At 46.5% G+C, this 20,128-nt stretch overlaps 1 protein-coding gene across 2 annotated transcripts in view; it reads right to left on the bottom strand.

Annotated features, from left to right (window-relative positions):
• Nucleotides 1–20,128, bottom strand: part of FRMD4A (FERM domain containing 4A) — a 293,292-nt gene that overhangs the window by 260,156 nt on the left and 13,008 nt on the right. The window contains exon 1 of one of the 2 annotated variants that reach the window (XM_044915542.1): nucleotides 3,964–4,122. The exons of the other annotated variant lie outside the window; for it this stretch is intronic. Within the exon in view, the coding sequence (XP_044771477.1) occupies nucleotides 3,964–4,122 (159 nt within the window). Of the gene's footprint in view, nucleotides 1–3,963; nucleotides 4,123–20,128 lie in introns of those variants that run through there. 2 annotated transcript variants of the gene reach the window in all.

The raw sequence follows: 20,128 nt of genomic DNA, 5'->3' as shown, positions 1-20,128 counted from the left end.
CATTTACGGAATGCTTTGCATGTGCCAAGCAATGGGCTTAATTTGAACTGAGTTCAAATCACCTCATGATGATCTCGCCCTTAATTATAACCCTCACTTTTTAGGGGTCACAGTGCTTTTTGTCTTCCATTAGTGGTTCCTACTAATATCGTGGATCATATACAGAGTGCCAGCCCCTGTGCTTAGATATTCTGAATCATTAAGTCTAAGGTGGGTCTCATGAAATTAATGTATGTGTGTGTATATTTTAAAGTGGCCCCCCTGTGATTCTGCTGCTGCTTATTGAGGTTTTGCAAGTATCTGCTTACTTTCTGACAGTAGAATGAGGCTCTCTGCTCAAGGACCCTCTAGCACATTAGAATCACCTGGAAAGCTTTAAAAACATACCAATGCCCAGACCCCACATCAATTAAATCAGAATCTCTGGGAGTCAGGCTTGGGTATGGGGAGTTTCTAAATCTTCCTAATTGAATCTAAAGTTCAGCCAGGATTGATAGCTATCACTCTGGGCCACAGAGAGACTGTAAACCATGAAACCATTGCTATGAAATAATAGAAAAAAGTATATATTGGTCTCTGCGCCTGCTTGCTGGCGCAGAGCTCCTAAAACCCTTGTAGTTTTCCTAAGTGGTAAGAGCACGGGGAACATCTTCTGTTCTAATATTTGGTCTTTGACCCTGGTTCCTGACACAGAGCTCCTAAATCCCTTGGAATTTCCTGGGTGGTAGCAGTGTCTTTTGTTCTGATGAGGTGACTCTGGGTGGGATCCTGGATGGGGGCTGCTCACCAGAAACCCAAGCCATAATTAGAAGCTTGGAATGTTCAGCCCCACCCTTCCATCTTCTAGGAAGGGGAGAGGGGCTGGAAATGGACTTAATGATTGATCAAGCCTTCTTGGAAAAGCCTCCATTAAAATCCCAAAAGTCCTGGGGTTCGGAGAGCTTCCAGGGTGGTGAGCACAGCTACCTGCCGGGGAGGTGGCACAACCCAAACTCTCCAAGGGGACAGGAGCCCAGGATCCTCCCAGACGCCCCCTGTGTATCTCTTCATCATCTTTTGTCACATCCTTTATCACATCATCAACTGGTAAACATAAGAAGTGTCTCCCTGAGTTCTGTGAGCTGTTCTAGCAACGATGGAATCCAGGAAGGGGGTCCAGGGAACCTCCGATTTGTGGCCAAGTCTTGGGGAATCTGGGACCTACTACTTGTGACTGGCATCTCACATGGGGGCGGTTCTGTGTCCAGATTGCTCAGTGTGAAACACACCCACCCCTGGTACCAGAGGGTCATGAGGATGGTAGCAGGGTGTGAATAAGGGAGAACACACAGACTTTTCTCCAATTAACTAAACAAAATATATAGGAATGGCCATTAGTCACCTTATCACCAATAAAGACAATCTTGATAAATTTTTTCCCAAGATAGAAAACAGTAAGAGGACAGTTTGTTGAAAAACAGCACATCCCACTTGTATATGCTTTCGTATGTGAAACACACTCTCATGAACGTGCCCTTACTCAATCCGCGCACCACTTTGAACTATCATCCCTGCTCTAGAAGGAAGGAAGCAAAGGCTATGAGAGAATAAAAGATATTCTGGTAAAGTCTTCCCTGAGCAAAGTTAGTTTCTCTCTGCTCTTTCCTTGAAGACTCTATTAGTCAAAAACAAAATTTGGTTTCTCGACTCTTCCCCAGGAGGCTGTGACCTTTGGAGGATGAGCCTGTATTTTATTTTAAATGTCTTTTGAAACCAACCCTGCTTGCCTATGTGAGTGGGGGCTGGGAACAGGGGGATGGTAAGTCCTGTCTGGAACTCATTCCGGCCAGGTGCTTTGGGCTTTGGGCTTTGGGCTCCCCTATCTACTCCCTACTCCCTACTCCTCAGCTTGGCTCTGCAGACTGCTGACTGGCCACCTTGGACATCTGGGTTAGTGAACTGTTTAGACTTGCCATCCTGGCTCTCCCCTCACTGACTGGATTCCGCTTGTACGTGTGGGCATTACCTGCCGGCTGTGGACAAGGCTGTGCGGGTTACAGGCATCTGCCCCTGGGCTGACCAGCCCGGCTCAGCCAGAGACAGGTGGTGAATGAGGCTGAGGTGCGATTAGCTAGCTTCTCACAGGGCTGGTGAACTGACCTGAGGCTGAGCAGAGACAATTTGTTTTTCCCAGGCGTGGTGGCCAATAATCCAATGTTCTCCTCAGGACATTCACAATGTTAAAGGAAGTTCTGTAAAAGCCACCTGGGTGGGGCTAGCTCACCCTGCTTCCCTGATGTAGAGTCTTGGTTTTTATGTAACTTGATGAGACATGAGAGGAGACAAACAAGAGGTAAATTGGGAGACCGGGGTAAGGGGTCAGGACCCCCAAACTCATGCGCAATCACAGTAACAACTGGGAAGACAGAATTTTCCTAAGGAATTATACCAAACGCCACACCAGGGGTTCAGGAAAAGCTTCAAATGGACAAACCAGCCACATGACTACTTGAATGTCCCATCTGGGAGATTTTTTCCAGAATTCTTTCAGATTCACAACTCATCGTTTGGAAACACCGTATACATTTTTCAGACTGCTGTCCAATTTGGGAAGACTGCTCTCAAGTTTCTTTTATGATCAATTACAGATAGATTTGCTATTTGTAGTAAAACTCCAGGTATGTGCCCTTCAAACACAAGAATTCTGGAAAAAGATCTCATTCCCAGAAACCACTTGAACCACGTTCACCCCATCTGCCAACAAGGTGATGAAGAAGCAGGACTGGGAGTCCTGGAGGGTTATGTCTATGTCCCTCTGTGAAGTCAACGCAGGACTCTTGGGCGTGTCTTCCAAGGAAACGTCCCTTTCCAAGGCAAGTCCAGACATTCCATGAGGTGGGGTCAGGGGAGGGGTGGCCACATGGCCCTGTACTGTTTAGCAATTACAGTTCATTAAGGGATTATATGCTGCCAAATTACGCCTAAAAATACAAAGGCCAGCTGTATGTCCTTGGTTCCAAGCAGTGGGGTGAGCCAGCTAACTGAGAGAGCAAAACCACTCAAGTTGACTTAATGAGAGAAACTAGGTTGCAAAAACCACCAGCGGAGGAAGAGCTAGTGACATTCCCTTCGAGAAGCAATCAGGGGAAGAGCTACCCATTACTACTCTGCCTTCACAACCCCCAGTAAGGTCCGAGTCCTTTCTCTCAGTCTGGGCTGGGGACGTCCCCGTGGCAAGCAGGACCTGGCTTCATGCCACCAGTCCGGATGGATGATGGGGAAACCAGACCCTCTCGTCTCCTCCATGTGAAGGGCTCTGCACCCCAAGCCAGTGGACTCAGAAGGGCCACCCTCCTGCAGAAAATGTTCTCTCTTGAGAAAAAGAGGCTGCGTGTGGATGTGTGACTTCAGAGGCTGCTGAGGAAGCCACCAAAGGGCAGGAAGGTGAGGACAGAGACTCAGTATTGTTTCTCAGTGTTCTTCCCTCCTTGTCACCTGTCCCATGGCCACCCGCTCCTTACCAGCTGGTCACCACCCCCAACACACACACACACACACACACACACACACACACACACACACAATCTTTTGAGAAAACAGCATTTCTTCTGTGAGAGGACCATGAACCCATGCCTTTTTAGCCAGAAAAACCTTGCTTTAAATCACAGGGCTCTGTCATTTACTAACAGTGTGACTTTGAATGAACGATAAACCTTCCCTGAGTTTCAATAACCCCATCTCAAAACAGTGACAAAAGCACCTACTCTACCCCTTTGTTCGGAAGACTGAATTGCATCCTATTTACGAAGTACCTCTCACGGTGCCCGGTACCTAGAAGATGATGCTCAATTAATGTTAGCCCCTTCCCCACTATTACAACACGCTTCATAGCACTAAACGTGATAGCAGCTTACACTCCTTCCCCACCATCCCCCTCTGATTTCTTATGCCGCAAAGAAACGTAAGAGGAACTTCAGATCCCACCTGGTAGACAGCCCTGGAGATGCACCATGGTTTCAGCATCAGCTGCAGGACCCGAAGGCGTCCCCCTCGACACGTCCTCAGCACCCGGGAAGTCAGGCCCCACACGGGACGGTCGCAGCTACATTGCAGGTCTTCTGAGCCCAGCGGCCCTGCAGCCATGCCAGCTCCAGGCCCCGCCTTTACCCCTCTGGTCCCAGGCCCCACATACAGGGCTGTGTTCTTTTAGTAACACAAAGTTCAAATGTCACCAAGATTTAATCGGGTAAGGGAAAAATGCAGTCAAAATAACTCTGTTTCCTCTGTCCCACTCTCCTCTCCTCCTACCTTCCCTCTACCCTCACTAATCTGCAGGGACTGTTTTCCCTCAAGGATTAGCAAATAGCTCCTAAATCAAAATGTTTTCTCCCTGTCTCTGGGAACTAACCAGGGACAAGGTAAAAATAAGCCTCTCATCCTGCAGACAATCGTACATCCCTCCCTGTCGGGGGACTGCCGCGCACACAGAGCTGACTTTGGGGGCAGGTCCACCCAAAATCGAGGGAAGAGCATCAGCCCCGAGTCATCACTGGGTTCTCGTGGTTTCGAGATTCCATCCAGGGTGAGAAGCAAAGGGGAAGGAGCTCTGGCTTGCCCTGCCAAAATTCCCAAGGCATTCCATCTCTTCTCTTAACTCTTTAAAACTTAGAGAACCAAAGATTCTCTGCATGGTGAAGCAAGAAGTCCAACTTTGTATCAACACTGGAGAGATTACTATTTCTGGGGGCACTTTACAAAAACGCCCACATTTTCTTTGGACATTTCCCAAGTTTACATTAGGATTAAAAGGGCTGCAAGAAAACCTATCTATCAGATTTAGTATCAACATCTGTGATTTTGGAGGAAAGCAGATAAAAGAAGGAAAGGCAATGTATCTCATTTTCCCCATAACGGGGCATTTTCTGCAAAAGCTCTTGCAACTTTATTATGTGTTGGATAAGCCCCATGAAGACCTTAACCCAAGGAAAGACATCCAGTTAAACAGGGTACAGCTATTTGCCATGTCTATTAAGTTTTTTGAGTTTTGGTCATTTTTTTAGATTTTTTTATTTACTTGAGAGAGAGAGCGCGGGCCAGTGAGTGTGGCAGGAGGGGTAGAGGGAGAAAGAGAAAGAGAATCTCAAGCAGTAACTCTGCGCTGAGCGCGGAGCCCGATATGGGGCTTGATTTCACGACCCTGAGATCATGATCTGAACCAAAACCAAGAGTCGGATGCTCAAGCAACTGAGCCACCCAGGTGCCCCGAGTTTTGATCATTTTTAACTTTGTTTCAGAAGGGCATCTGCATCCGAATTCAATTGGTTATATGCCAAAAGATGAGATCCCAAAGTGGGAAGGGCAGGCAAGGTGTAGGGGAAGATTCAGTCACAACACAAGCTGTACAGTTAAGAGAAGAGGCGTGTTTAGTCTTAAATTTTGATTCCATGGTCCTGAAGAACCATAGTAGTTACTGAGGCATATTTGCTTTCTGCACATCCTTCCCACGGATTAATTGATTGATTATCTTGTCTCTTTAATTCAAAACTTTCACGTCATCAGAAAAATAGTCAAGCCTAACTCACTAACCTATGGGAGTGTCCAGGAGTCAGACGTACCTGAGTTTGAATTTGGCCCTACCACTTAACTGTGTGACCTTAGACAAATTAATTGACTTCTCTGACTTATTTCTTTATCTGTAAGAGGAAAATCATAATGACCTCACAGGGTTGTTGTGAAGATCAAATGAGGTGATATACTTAAAGTGGGTAACACAGGGTATGGCATGTAGCTGATTTTAATTTTTTTTTTTTTTGAGCACTTAACCACGATCAGGCAAGTCAAGGACATGCCTACCACTGATGACACAAAACTCTTGTGATGATTTAAAATTTTGTGTTTCTCTAAATCATCTTCTCTTAATTCCTTTTCTCTTTTTCCTATGGATAAATGAATTCATTAATTAATATGTGAAGACCATTTTCATTTAAACTCTTCTTTGATGAATTTTATCACCATGAGTAATAGCTCTAGGGTAAAACATTACACATGATTTCATTCCTGTATATTATTCCTTTATTTCCACACAGTCTGTCATAAAAGGTGAGGGGATACTAAGGAATCTTGCCTTTCTACAAACACGCCATCAGCAGATTGTTGTATTAAGGCAGAAAGAAGGAAGGAGGAAGGAGAAAGAAAAGAAGGAAGGAAGGAAAGAAAGAGAAGCAAAGTTAAAAAACAAATAGTTTGTGGAAAATGATTGCTCCATTAACATTAGTTAACCACCTTGGAATTCTCAAGAAAAAACAAAGGCAAGCTACATCATAGTTAGCTTTTGCCTGTGTCCCTGAGCTCATGGTCTCCATCCTCTGGGGATTTTGGCTGTGAACCAGGCTCTTATCCGAAGCATGTAATTATGGAATAGATAGGGACAGTTTTAAAGGCGCTGTTTTACTCTATGATTAAACAATGTGACTTAAAAAAAATTTTTTTAAGTTAAATATATATATTTAGCTTATGGTCTAGGAATCTTTTAAGTATAAAGGTGCCATAATAAGCTTTTAAAAACATGCCTGAATATGAACATATTAGTTCCTGAGAATAGCAAGACTTACTCAAACTGCCCTGAAACCTTTACCACTCCTGGGGACAGACACGTCCTCTGAGGAGCCTGGTAACTTTAGCAGATGGGCTGGTGCAGGACACTGCCCAGCGTCTTCAGCTGTCTCTGGTTCTGCCCTAGATCTGAGGTCGATCATTCAGACTTTGACAGGGCAGCTTCCCCGACGGCAGATGGGAGGTTGTACGTGCAAACAGCACCATTACCATTGACCATGAAGCCCTGTGCTTTGAAGGCGATTTAGAATGCTCAGAGCAACGGGACACAGATGTGTGTGTGTGTCGTTGTGCGTGTCTGTGTCCATGTACGTATGTATATCTGCGTGTCTGTCTGAGCTCGTGGGTCTGCGTATGCATCTGGGGGAGGAGATTACGGTGCAGAGGGCGGCAGCAGCCCGCGCAGACCCCATGCCTATTGTGATGGGACGGGGACAGGACCTCAGGGCTCACTGGGCAAAAGAAGGACCTGCATTTGCCCTACTCCTACCTCTTTCTAACCACGTTCTTTACTCTTTCCTGGGAAATAATAGAAAATCGGGGTTTTCTGGACAGTGTAGCACTCAGACAGTTGCTCACAAAACTTTAAAGAACGATGAATCAGTGGCCTTGTGGGTGCCCAAGGGGTGACTAACAGCATTTGAGATACCAGGAAGGCGTCAGAAAGAGCGATTATAGAATCGCCTCTCCTTTCAGGAGACTTTTTGCTCACGTTTGGGGTGAAGAGAGTCTGAGGACTGAGTCAGTTGGCAGGACTGGCTCAGTTGCTGGGTGCTGGCCTCCCGTCTGCCCTGGGGGAACATCACAAGGAGAAGCAGAAGTCTCGATCCTGTGGTTCCATATTTGGGAAGGGACCGAGACTGGAAACGCTAAATCAGGTGCTGACTGTGGGAAGGAGACGGGGTGGCGAAGCCGAGTTTCCACCCAGGGCAACGGCAGGAGAGGCATTGCACGGGACACAGGGCCACCACGGGGCACTGTCCACCTCCGCCTCTGGGTTTTCTGTCCCTGCGCGTAGAGACTTTCGTTCACTGTATTTGTAAAGACAGAGGAATTCTTTTCAAAGCAATGAATGCCTTTGCCTGACTCTAGGGATGTTTTCAGACATAATTACCTCCTCGAGAAGGACTTGGAAAAACTCTTAAGTTGAAAGTAATATGCGGCACAATTAGGAACAAAATTTGCAAATACATAAAGATACATGAAATTGCGTGCACACAGTCTATTTATAGCATTCCAAGAAATATATTCAGAAATGCATTCTAATGTAACCCATCTTAATTATTCAGTGATTATTTATTGCCATCTATTTTAGAAAATGTCAGCCCTAAGATGGATGGAGAACACCTATGCTCTCTGTCAGGTGAAAGTCAGCTGATGGGAGGCACAAATACCATTTTTAACAAGATTCTCTTGGATGCATTTTGTTATCTTTTACTAACAGAATCTGAAGGTCAAGGGCAGTTGCTCCCACATCAAAGCCCAGTCCAGTGGAGCTCCAACACCAAGACATTTCAACCAGAATGAAGGCCTTACTCCAACCAGATCTGTTCTCTTGGAAGGAGAGGGATCAATGAGCAATGTACTCCAAAGTGAGCCCGACAAGGTGCAGGAAAAGAAATGAATCCACAACAGTGAGGGGAAAGCAGGGGCATTTTCAGAAACACCCATCAACCCTATTTCCAGGTTTTGTAGAAAGCAGATTCCTTTTGGTTTTGCAGTTACCATTTCTGTGCCACATGTGGACCTTTTCAGTTCTCAGCTACTAACTCACATTTTAATTCTACATTCGCCTCCTGACTTCCAACAGGACTCAAACTTGGGCTTAAATGTATTGCACATTTTGTTCTTTCCTTCTATTGAATGCTTGTTATTAAATCCCCATGTGCAACCAAAATGCTGGTCTGGGGCAGAGCTGGAAGCTTTATTCTTTAAGTGAAGGTGGTCCATACTTCTTTGTTAGTATTCTTTTTATTTATTTTTTAAAGATTTTATTTATTTATTTGACAGAGAGAGAGAGCGAGCACAAGCAGGGGGAGCGGCAGGCAGAGGGAGAGGGAGAAGCAGGCCTCCCGCTGAGCAAGCAGCCCAATGTGGGGCTCGATCCCAGGACCCCGGGATCACGAGCCGAGCCGAAGGCAGACGCCCAACCGACTGAGCCACCCAGGCACCCCCTTTGTTAGTATTCTTAAAAAAAAAAAAAAAAAGAACCCAACAATTGAGATATAATTTACAGACCATACACTCCATCCATTTAAACTGTGCAACTCAACCCTTTTGGAGTATATTCATGGAGTATATACAACGATCACCACAGTCTAAATTTAGAGCATTTTCATCACCCCAAAAAGACAGCCTGTACTTATTAGCTGGCATCAGCCCTCCAAATTTTCTCAGCCCCTCCCCAGCCTCCGGCAATTGCACATCTACCGCCTGTCTCCATAGATGTGCCTCTTCTGAAAATGTTATGTAAATGTGATCTTTGCGACCGGCTTCATTCACTTAGCATAATGTTTTCAAGGTTCGTGCATGTCGCGGCACGTACCACACCTCATTTCTTTCTCTTGGTGAATACCATTCCATCGCATGGATGGATCATATTTTCTTCATCTGTTCACCCATTGATGGGCGTTTGGGTCGTTCCCACTTTTGGGCTATCAGCCATAATGCTGCTATGGACACTTACGGACGAGTTTCTGTGTAGATGCATGTTTTTCGGTTCTCTTGGGTAGATCCCTAGGAGAGCAACTGAGGGATCATGTGGTAACTCTACGTGTAACCTTTTGAGGAACTGCCATGGTGTTGTCAAGACGGCCACACCAGCGGCGTGTGAGGGCTCTAATTTCTCCACATCCTCACCAACTGTCTTAGTGCCCGTCTTTCTGATTAGAGCCATCCTAGTGGGTGTGAAGTGGTAGTGTTCTTGTTTTCCTAATCAAAGTCTATGACATGCCTTTGAGTCGAGGGGATGTGGCAGCACGTGGACAGGGTGCCTCTCACTGTCCCCCCCCCCCCGACCGACTGAGCCCCGTGCTTGCTGCTGCAGATGGACTCTGGGGAAACAAGATGGAAGGTGCCGGAAAGCCCAGCATTTCCTCTTCCGTCCTCGACTGCTCCCTCCACCATGTCTTCCTTCCTATCCTGACCCTCTCACGCCCACCATCAGGGGCAAGAAGTCCAAACACTTTTCGTCCTCATTTGTCTCTTTATCGTCCTAGCGCCAGCTCTTTGGGAAAAGGGTATTTAGAAATAGCTTTGGTATGGTTAAGTGAGTGGGCAACGCGCAAAACCCAAACCCAAACAATCTTTTGAAATCCAGAGGCGTTTCAGGGCCGCCCACTAACATATTTAATCCCATATTTGGGTCTGGAAGATACCCCAGCTCTGACAAAGAGTCATCACTGCATCATCATTCCTCAACCTGAGAACCCAAGGGGCCCATTTATATAAAAGCTCGGGAGCTCACTCTGTTCATTTGGGAGCATGATTTTTTTAAAAAAAATGCTTGGCTGTGTATATAAAAATATTTTGGGTCCCTGGGAAAGTAGAAGAGAGGCAGGAACTGCCCTCTGGCTTAAGCGCTTCCAGAAAAGCACGCCAAGGGCTATGTTTAGAAATATCTCCCCCACGCTCCACAAACCATTATACAAGTGGTCCTATGGCCTTAAAAGTGATGTCATCCTATCAATTACTGTGGTTATGAAAGTAAGTTTTCATATATATGCCAGGCCCCAACAGAAATACAATCAGGGCCGTCTGAATTCAATCAATCCAGGCCCTGAATGAGAAATTAAATGCTCTCGGCTCCTCTTTTCTTGATCTCTTATTATTTGGTTTCCATGGAACTTAGTGGCCAAGGGTAATTTTTGATCATCAAATTTTGCAAGCGTGTGTTTATGAGATCATGGCCTTCCATGAAAAAACATATGCTTTGTTTTGTTTAGGACTCCCAGCACAATGGTTTGGGCCTGTTGGGAGTGAAGGTATAAGGTTGGGGGTCCTATTCACAAAACAGGGGGTTTGCCTGTTTGAGAATCCCTTCCATCTGCTCTCACACAGGAAGATGCGCTAATTCTCATAGGAGAGTTGTTGACAGATCATCAACACTTGCCCTCCACGTGGGAATTGAGATGTTAGAAAACTCGTATCTAGAAGCCGTGAAGAGGTTTGAGGATAACTCAGTGAGGAGGAAGTTAAGGTTTCTCCTCCAGATGTAAAGGGAAGCAAGTAGAACTGAGTAAGACATAAACCAGGATAAGAACACTCAGTTTTTACCTATTGCTTATATTCCTTTTAGCCCTTCACTCAGCTGTGGGTATTACATTGTTTATAATATTGTGTTACTTATAATATATTAGGAGGTTTTTAAGATAATGTGTTATTCATTTCCATGAAAGTCTATTTCCTCTCTAAAGCTCCTTCCAATTTAGCAATCTTATTTTTAAAAAAAATCCTTAGTGTTTGAACTTAATAGAAATGTAATGACTATGGAATGAATAAAAATGTGCATTTTATGTAAAAGCCTAGGCTTGTGGCTTTTCCTGCTGCTCTTGGGTGACCCGCCTTCATAAAATCTACTCTGGAGTAGCTTAAGTTTCCTAACAGGAAGTTCTGTTGTTCTTGTTTTGGCTTCTCAAGGAGCAGGCATATTAGGGTTAGCCCTCCATCCCCATTTCTTATTCAGTAATGAAGACATGACACACTATGACACAGACAATGCAGGAGGCTTGATGAATGGGAATGGAATGCCTTCCTAATGTACGTAGGGTCAATGCAGCTCTGTGGGTCAGAGGCAATTTTGGCGAGCTAATGACTTTGGGAAGCCATTTTCAAGGTTACATTCTCTTGTTTCCTTAGAATGCTTTTCTCAAGGGAGAAAAAGAAAGCAGAGATGTAAAAGAGGTCTGCCCATCCCAAGAACCCAGCTGTGAGACTATCCGCTGACCACCACATTGTCCCACCCCAGGGCTCCATATCATTAGTATCACGGAGTCCAGAGGTCCGGACTTCAACAAGCCCAGAGCTACGCCTGATTCTAGAGACCATATTCCAACAGGAAAATCTATTCTATTCTAGTCCATCCCATTTTCTGAAGTTTACAAAAGTTTTCTCATGAAAAAGCATCCCTAACAATGATAGAAAACCCCCAAACGCACAACACCAAACAAAAAGCAAGCACGAGTTCTTTACTCAAGTTGGTCAATGGGGTTTGGATTAATTAGTCCATGAGCTGGACTTTGGTATAACAAATTTCCAAGTGAGCCAAAAAGCAAATCCTTTGATATATATACAAAGTTAGGCCTGTTTTAGGATAAGTTTATTGATGTGGTGAGTTGCCTAGACTACCATGGAAGAACTTAATACTGTACTTTTCTCATTAAGACCTCTCTCTCTCTTTTTTTAAAGATTTACTTATTTGAGAGGGAGAGAGTGAGAAAGAGAGGAAGAGCGAGCATGTGAGAGCAGGTGGAAGGCCAGAGGGAAAGAGAGGGAATCTCAAGCAGACTCCCCGCTGAGCATGGAACTGGATGTGGAGCTCAATCTCACGACCCTGAGATCATGACCTTAGCTGAAATCCAGAGTCATACGCTTAACTGACGAACCATCGAGGCACCCCTTTCTCATTAAGATCCCTTATAGATAAAAGTATTATTTGGAGTGCTGTCTTTTGGAACCATTTAAATTAGCCAGACTATAGGTAGCAAGATCTTTTCTGCATCCATGGCTGATCGAGGATTGTAGGGGTGGGTTAGGATTTAGCAACAGAGCTTGGAAAACCAAGAACTCTGATGGGGTTGGTGGGAGGTCTGGGCAAATTATGGTTAGGAAATCAGGACAGTGGTCATAGACATCCAGAAGGGGGGCCATGGCTGGATGGAAGACTGAAGGAGAGCCAAGCAGGCTGAACCCAAAGTGCAGGTGTGCAGGTGAGGAAGAGGCGAGGCGTGCAGGTGTGCGAATGAGGAAGAGGGGAGGCCCTGCCAGGTACTTCTGTCAACCGCTTCAAATTCCCCCTGTTTGGATCTCTCCTATGTTCTGCCAGTCTCTGAGTGGCTAAGTGAAATATTTACTGAACCCAAGGCTCAGTATGTCCCTGAAATTGCAGGAGGCCCCTTTCGTCCTTCAGCAACCCTGCAGTCGGTGAACCAGGGAAACCACCGATGAAACGAAATATAATGTCTTTTAACGATTCGAGAGAAGAAATGTAATTACACCCATGCCGGCCATGAAAGCAACTGAAAATCTATAAGGAAAACTAGCTTAGACTTTACTGTTGGATTTGTCACAAAAAATAGAATATAATGAATTTTTTCCCTTTTTTTTTTTTTTAAAAAAAAAAGTCTCGGGCGCCTGGGTGGCTCAGTTGGTTGAGCGACTGCCTTCGGCTCAGGTCATGATCCTGGAGTGCCAGGATCGAGTCCCGCATCGGGCTCACTGCTCAGCAGGGAGTCTGCTTCTCCCTCTGACGCTCCCCCCTCTCATGCTCTGTCTATCTCATTCTCTCTCAAATGAATAAATAAAATCTTTAAAAAAAAAATAAAAAAAGAAGTCTCTGTGTGTTATAATTTGAGGTAAGTTTCCAGGAGAGAAGAAGGAAATTGGATCCGGGTATTGGTTATTTCCCCCTTGTTGCAGAAACAAAGGTGATGATTTAAGATTCAGCTGGGAGGGGATGCGGAGGAGCTAAGCGCCTTCTGCTTGTGTCTCTTAATAAACCCAGGACAACAGCCTCATTGTACCGCAGCTGGGACCAGGCTCCTCGTTAATTAAGCGCCAGTAATAGTCAGGTCTGAGCTCTCCTCGGTGAGTCTGACCACAACTAAGCGGCCTGAGGCCGTCTCTCGAGGGAGCATTCCACCTCCTCCACCAAAACTCAGGACGGATTTCAAAATGCGAAAACCAGAGCAGCCCACACGGCAGAGGTTCTGTGACATCGAACCTGTGTTCAGAGCCCAGACCCAGGTCGATAACCCCTTCCTCATTTCCAGTGGGACTCGTGGAAGCATTCCCCTGTCGGCTTTCACACACCCAATCCTCCAGGTTTCAGATATTTATTGTTTTTTTTTTAAATTATGGTAAGATATATATAACATAACATTTACCATTTTGACCATTTTTAAGTGTACATTAAGTATATTAAGTACATCACAGTGTTGTGCAAACATCACCACCAGCCGTCTCCAGGACCCTTTTCATCTTGCAAAACAAAACCATTGTACTCATTAAATGCTAACTCCCCATTCCTCGCAGCCCCTGGCACCCAGCATTCTACTTTCTGTCCCCATGAATTTGACTGCTCTCGTCGTGTGAGTGGGAGCGTACCGTGGAAGCATGCAGTATCTGTCCTTCTGTGTTGGGTTTATTTTGCTTAGCATTGCGTCTTCAAGGTTCATCCATGTTGTAGCAGGTGGCAGAGTTCGAGTCCTCTTTAAGACTGAATAATATTCCACTGTATGAGGCTAGACCGCGTTTCATTTACCCGTTCATCTGTCAATGGACATTATGGTTGTTTCCGCCTTTCGGTTGTTACGAATAGTGCTGCTATGAACATGGGTGTACAAATACCTGGTTGAGTTCTCTGCTTTCATTTCTCTGGGTATTTATCCAGAAGTGGAATTGCTGGATCATACGGTGAGTCTATATTTAATTTTTTGAGGAACTGCCATTCCATTCCATACTCATCTTCTCCATCTCCTGTCGCTACCCTGTCCAGCTCCTAGGCCTTTCCGGAGGCAGAACAGGACTTTGCCCACTGACGGGCACACAGCCGCTGACATCTAGGAGTTGTTTGTCCCAGTGAGTCCTGTTCATTAGGTGGCCCTGAGGTAGACCTATGCTTCTTTGCATGCAGGAGCCTCCGCTAGCCCTAACCTTTACCATGTCTGCTGGATTTGCATCCTTTTTCCTAGGCTGAACCTGGGGTCCAGCTCTGAACTCTAGCTCAGGTATTTGGTGCCAAGCACTCTGCGTGGCCCTCACAGTTCTCTCCTCTGGGACACGCTGTGCTGGCCACTCTCCTCATCATGCCCCATAGGGCTTTAGTGGTCAGGCAGGCAGGTTCCTCTGCTGAGGGCTGGAGAAAGGGAAGGAAGTCAGGAATGGCTGGGGCCCACTGAACAAATCACACTGGTCTAGGGTGTCTGGGGCTGACTGAGGCTGTGGCCCCACGTAAATTACCCTGAACATAGGCTAGTGGTGGTGAGTGAGGGTCAGGCATTGGGATGTGAGAAACTACCAGACAGGGATGAGGACCCTTTCTGATTTGAAGAAGGGCCCCCATCTGGGAGCAGGGTTAGGAAGAGCGAAGCAGGGCATTACAACTAGAGGCCTAGCAGGTTCTAACCTCTGTGGGAAAGCAGACGCAAGTCAGGGTCAAGGGCCCGAACCCACCGGTTTGGCCTGGGTTTAGGAAGAAACATGTACAACCTGGGTACATGTGGGTCCCTGGCACACCCTAAGCCATTGGATGCCAGGCTTCAAGGCCAAGGCTGACAGTTTTCACACCTGCAGCTGGGAAGGGCTAGAGAGGCGGCCTCTGACACGATGCTGCCACCTGGCCCTCAGTGAAGCCCCCTCCCACCCCCACTGTGCCCACTGATGACAGGAAAGCCACCACAGCTCTGTGGCCTGGCATGGCAAGTGTGCAGGTCCTGCCCGGACCCTGACCCATGGACTGCAGGCTCCCTGTCCCGGGCATCAGCACCCTTTCCTACCTGGTCCCTCCTTTCCTGTAGACTCACTGTGGTCTACCCTGGCGGCTCGCTAGAGTCACCAGGGAAGTTTTCATGAAATGTTTTGACTCGGGCTCCCCCCCTTAGGGATGCCAATTTTATCCGCCTGGGGGAAGGATTTGGTATCGATATTTTTAAAAAGCATGCCAGGGGTTCTAACGGGCAGCCAAGGAAAAGCAGCAGCATGGAGGTCTCTGTCCTGCAGACAAGTTCCTTTGAGTTGTGTGGTTACCAGGTCTCACACTGTAGCCTGCATTAGAATCCCCAGGAGGGTTTCTTAAAACAGGGATCTCTGGGTGGGGGTGGTTGCTGGGTGGCTCAGTCAGTTGAGCATCTGACTCTAGGTTTCCACTCAGGTCGTGATCTCATCGATCGTGAGATTGAGCCCTGTGTTGGGCTTAGCGGGGAGTCTGCTTGAGGATTCTACCCCCCTGCCCTGCCCCCACTTGCTTGCTTTCTCTCTCTCTCTCAAATAAATAAATAAATCTTAAAAAAAAAAACCTGACAGATATCTGGGCCTCACCCCAGAGTTTCTGACTCAGTAGACTGGGTATAGGGCCTGGGCATCTGCATTTCTAACACAGTCCCTGCTAAGGCTGAATCTCTGGCCCAGAGACCACACGCTTTGAGAGCCACTGATCTAGGCCTGCCAGAGCCCTTAGTTCTCACAGTCAGGGTGACTGAGAGCAATGCAACTGAGCTGTGCAAGTCAGTTTACTGTGTATGGGTTGCATTCTTCAACAGCCTCTCCAAAAGCCCTGTGCTCGCCTCTGAGTATCACGGGAAGGAGCACTCCGGTGGAGTAGCAGGTCCGGGGTAGAGGCTCGTAAATGACCTTTTCCCCATACACGAGATGGAAAATCAACACCTAAAGACCTTCCACCCAACTATTGCTTTAATTATTCCTAGAGAATAATAAAAGAGTTAAAAGAAACGTTTTGGTAAAAGAAATGGGGGTTTCCTCCCATCACAAGGATCGCGTACTGACTTGAAAAGCCCGAGTATTAGTAACACGTGTTTATTTCTAAATTAAAATGGTTTCTTAATGACGAGATATTTCAGCCCTTGGGTTCCCCAAAGGCAGGAATGAGGCAGTCAAACTGAGACCCTGAATCACTCACTCCTTTGTCCTTGCGGCTGGGAGACCAGAATGTTCAGAGGTTACAAGCCGCCGTCAACAAAGAGCATTTAGACTCCTGTTTTAGAAACGAGTGACTCATCTTTGGGTCATTTTCTTGTCTATCTGTCCTCTCTCTCCACTCTCCCCTAACCGTGAGGAAACTGCAGGCGACACCCTTGCTCTTCTTTATCTCGATGCACAAAGAACACAAATGTTGCTGATCGCAGAACCTGACTTCCTGTTAAGGAGGATATCCTACAATTTAATGGAGCAAGATTTCTAAGCAAAGCAGAAAGTCAAATGATTTCAGAGTTTGCTTCCCACCTACAATTAACAAGGCTACAGCTGTAGAGGAAGAGGGAAAAAAAATTAAATCACTCCAAGGCAGGAGTACTCGCTATCATCTGTGGCTGAAAAATAAATACTTCATTTTTTTTTTCTTAAAGAAGGAGCTCTAAATTTAACAGAAACAAAACATTTGAGATATGGTAGAAAATGAAAAATATCTGATCAGACAATAGACAAAGGCTGGTGTCTCAGGCCTACTTATTTTATTTCCGACTTGTACAAAACAGAGAGAGGGATGCAATAATCTCCTTCCTGCCTAAAGGCCATGATCTGCCTTCCATCTGTGCAGGGGACTTTTTTTAAAAGGATGATGCACAGCCTATACACATTCCCTTTTGGTCATGCAAGGGTTACAGATTTTTTAAGACCCAGGACTGTTTCAGGTCTGTAGGAGTTCCAAATTCGGCAAATGTAAAAGTCTCATAGCGGACTCTTTGACCTTGGGAGGATGTCAAAGAGGGAGAGGCTATTTCTGAGGGGATTGTATTTTAAGTGTCCGCAGTATGCAAGGAAGGAATGTTTTCAGAAAGGGACATCTCAATGTGCTGTGTTCCTTCCTTTCTCTCTTATAACCTCCTGCACCAGGAGGATTTCATTTCTTGTCGAGTGCATTGGACACTCACACTGATCTTGCCCATATGTCTGCATAATAGGGTCAGGGTAAAGATAATAGATAGGTATAGGGACAGTCAAAGAGATGGATGATAGATGATATCTGAAATAAAGAAGAGAAAGAAAAATAATCTATGTCCACGTGCATCAGTTAAGATACGTCAGAGTCTTGTTACTCAAAGTGTCTTGCGCGGACCCTGGTTTCAGTACTACCTGGGAGCTGGTTAGAAATGCAGATGCTCGGGCCCTGCCCCACGCCCCAGACCTAAAGAATCAGCATCTGCATTTGACAAGATTCCCGGGTGATCCCTTGTCCACTGAGGTTTGAGAAGCCCTGCTTTCGAACATAACAGCCTAGAACGGAGAACGGTGATTTTTGGTGACTTGTAAGTTACGGAAATCTTAGCCCACATGAAATCTTAGATGGGAAACACAAGAACGATGGCAGAAGTATTCTGGTGAGGCAGGGCTGGGGGAATCGAAGTCTCCCCGATGCCCTCGGGTGGCACCTCCCACCCCCGTACCTCTGTGCAGCACCTGCTTTTCTCCTCTGGGGGCAGGGAGGATTCCCAGCGCACGTACCCTAACACCTATGGCTTAGAGAACGCAGATCACCACTTGGAGTCTTCTGAACAACAAGATGCCAGCGAAGCCCTGGCATCTTACGGGCTCTCAAACAATAGTAGATGATCATTACAACTGATTTTCAAGCAAGATGACGCACCAAAGTCGAGCTCAGAAATTGCACAGAAGGACCTAGGAGGAGAAATCAAGGAAAGCAGGGGGATAGCACACTGAATACAAGAGGAAAACAAGAAAGACAGAGAGAAGGAGAAATGGAAGAGGCCCCGATCGTCAGGGCTGCCAGATAAAATATGGGGCACCCAGTTAAATTTGAATTTCGGATAAACAACACGAGGCATCCTTACACTAAGCAGCTATTTGTCGAAATTCAAACGTAACTGAGTGTCCTGTGTTTTCATTTGCCGAAGCTGGCCATCCTGGTTCCTCCCGCAAGGACACTTTTCTCAGCAGCTTGGGCCCCAAGAGTCCCACTCTAATTTAGACCCCAGTCCGATCCCTGGAGTCAAACTGCCTGGATTCAATCCCAGACCTGCCACTGCTGGCTGTATGACCCTGGGCCCATGATTTCACCTCTCCGGCTGTTCTCCTCTGCTCTACACTGGGGATGCACACCCACACCTGCTCATTGCATAACTGTACTTTACATTTTTGGCTATCAGGTCAAAGTCCCCCCGGGTCTCGGCAACGTTCTCTCTGACTTTGCTCCCGGTCATTTTCTCGGAGACCTGAGATCAGCGTGGAGAGGTTGGGGAGGGAGAGGAAGATGAGGTGCCTGAAAACCCACAGAAGGAGGTGCTCTCCCCTCCGTCCCCAGGGGCCTGGCCGGCGCGTCTATCCGATCAGTGCATTTCCTTCCTCCTGTTCCCAGAGGGCTGTATCTGGAGATGTGCTGGGGAAGGAGGGAGGAAAATGTGTCACTTGATATTTGCTCCTTGACCCTGGCTGACCCGGCTAATTCACTGCAGGATGGAAGGAAGCACAATGCGGAGGCCTTCCTTTGCCAGAACTTCTTGGCCTGACGTCTCAGCCATCAGGGAGCGAGATCTAGCTTCCTCGACACTTTAGCTGAGCCATGGGAGAGCCAATTGCCTGGCAAAGTGGACAAGTCCTAGCACAGTGACATCTTCTATCTCAAGGTAAAAAATTCTCAGAAAGCTGCTAAATCCCGGAGCCAGCGTTTGGGGATGTGTTATTTCTTCCTCTCGGAGTAAACCTGACCCACCAATGAAGCCTCGTTGTCTTGAAGCTTTTCTTACCGTCTTTCTTCCCCGTGAACCGCAAAATCCGAGACTATATTCCAGTAATGGACTGTTTTTGAACATTAAAACAAGAAAGCCAAGGTACCTGGAAGCATGTGGGGCTCAAAGTCCCCCTCACCCCCCTTGGAGGAGATCATGGAGCCAGGTTCAGAGGTAGACGCTGACTCAGAATCCCTAATGGAATTGAACAATGATCCCGAAACTGCTATCTGAATGCTGTGGTTTCCCTAAAACAGCGTTCTTGGCTTTACTCCTCTTCTTGGCACTGACCCATCGCCTGCAGCAGCAAATCTTTCCCAGGAACCTATTGTTACTTGTGTATCTGATAGTTTACAGCAGAGCACACTGACGGCAACATTTAGTAAGAAAAGGAAAAAAGAAGTGTAGGGTGAAAAGGACAAAACAGAGGCTTCCAACATCCTGGAAGAGGCAGAAACTGCCTCTTTTTTGGCCCTCTGCACGGCGGGTTAAGACGCTATAGAAAAGTCATTGCCAGGCCTAGCTGCAGCCTGTATGGAAGCTGGGCGTCAGACGCAGAGATTCCAAACAGGAGTACGCACTTTCTGACCCTCCACTGGGGATACCCATCTCCGGTGTATTCTCTGTTCTCCCCAAGAACACCCCTTCAACTGCCACCAAGGGGCTGTGCTCAGTCACCAGGTACGCACAACGCACAATGGGGTGAAATGGAGTAGCTCTGTATTGTCGGGGCTAAACGCTCCGAATGCATTCATTCCCTTCTGGGAAAAAGAACTGCCTTGCTCAGAGCGCAATGTTCCCATGTCTCAGCTTACCTTTAAGCATTTCTGATACACCTGTTGGGATCATTAGTTCTGCCAAGAGAAGGGAAGTAGGATGCTTTGTTCTATTTTTTACTCTCA

Source organism: Neomonachus schauinslandi, chromosome 5 (genome assembly GCF_002201575.2).
Source record: "Neomonachus schauinslandi chromosome 5, ASM220157v2, whole genome shotgun sequence".
Taxonomy (NCBI): domain Eukaryota; kingdom Metazoa; phylum Chordata; class Mammalia; order Carnivora; family Phocidae; genus Neomonachus; species Neomonachus schauinslandi.
This window is presented reverse-complemented; position numbering and strand designations above follow the sequence as displayed.